The sequence below is a fragment of the Plasmodium gaboni genome (assembly GCF_001602025.1).
Source record: "Plasmodium gaboni strain SY75 chromosome Unknown, whole genome shotgun sequence".
Taxonomy (NCBI): Eukaryota; Apicomplexa; class Aconoidasida; order Haemosporida; family Plasmodiidae; genus Plasmodium; species Plasmodium gaboni.
The window spans coordinates 1-332 of record NW_017385348.1 but is presented as its reverse complement, the minus strand read 5'-3'; the positions used below and the strand labels follow the sequence as shown (position 1 = coordinate 332).

The window sequence follows — 332 nt, the reverse complement described above, 5'->3', positions numbered from 1 at the left end:
TTTTCTTTCACATACCTCCTTCAGGAATTAATACTTTTTGTGTTGATACTATGGTTTTCATTTTTTATAAATATATATAAACAAAAAAAAAATAAAATAATAAAATTTCTAATTATAAATTAAAAAAAAAAAAAAGTAAATTATTGTTTATATTTCTTCTATCTTTATTTTCAAAATGTTGAAAACTTTTTTATTCCTTTCAAATAAAGGTATAACTTCTTTAATTTTTTTTTTTGTTTTTTTTTTATATTATATTTAAAAAAAAAAGAAATTCATTAAAAGCATTGAAAAATTTTTTTATTATTTTATTAATTTATTATTTTTTTTTTTTT

General features: G+C 12.7%; 1 protein-coding gene across 1 annotated transcript; it reads right to left on the bottom strand.

The window, feature by feature from the left end:
• Positions 1 to 15: 15 nt before the first annotated feature.
• Positions 16 to 61, bottom strand: PGSY75_0018000 (putative 60S ribosomal protein L6; the record flags this gene model as incomplete). The annotated part of the gene is made up of 1 exon (XM_018783320.1): positions 16 to 61. A coding segment is annotated over one exon (46 nt), but the record flags the coding sequence as incomplete, so codon positions are not given.
• Between the last annotated feature and the right edge of the window lie 271 nt (positions 62 to 332).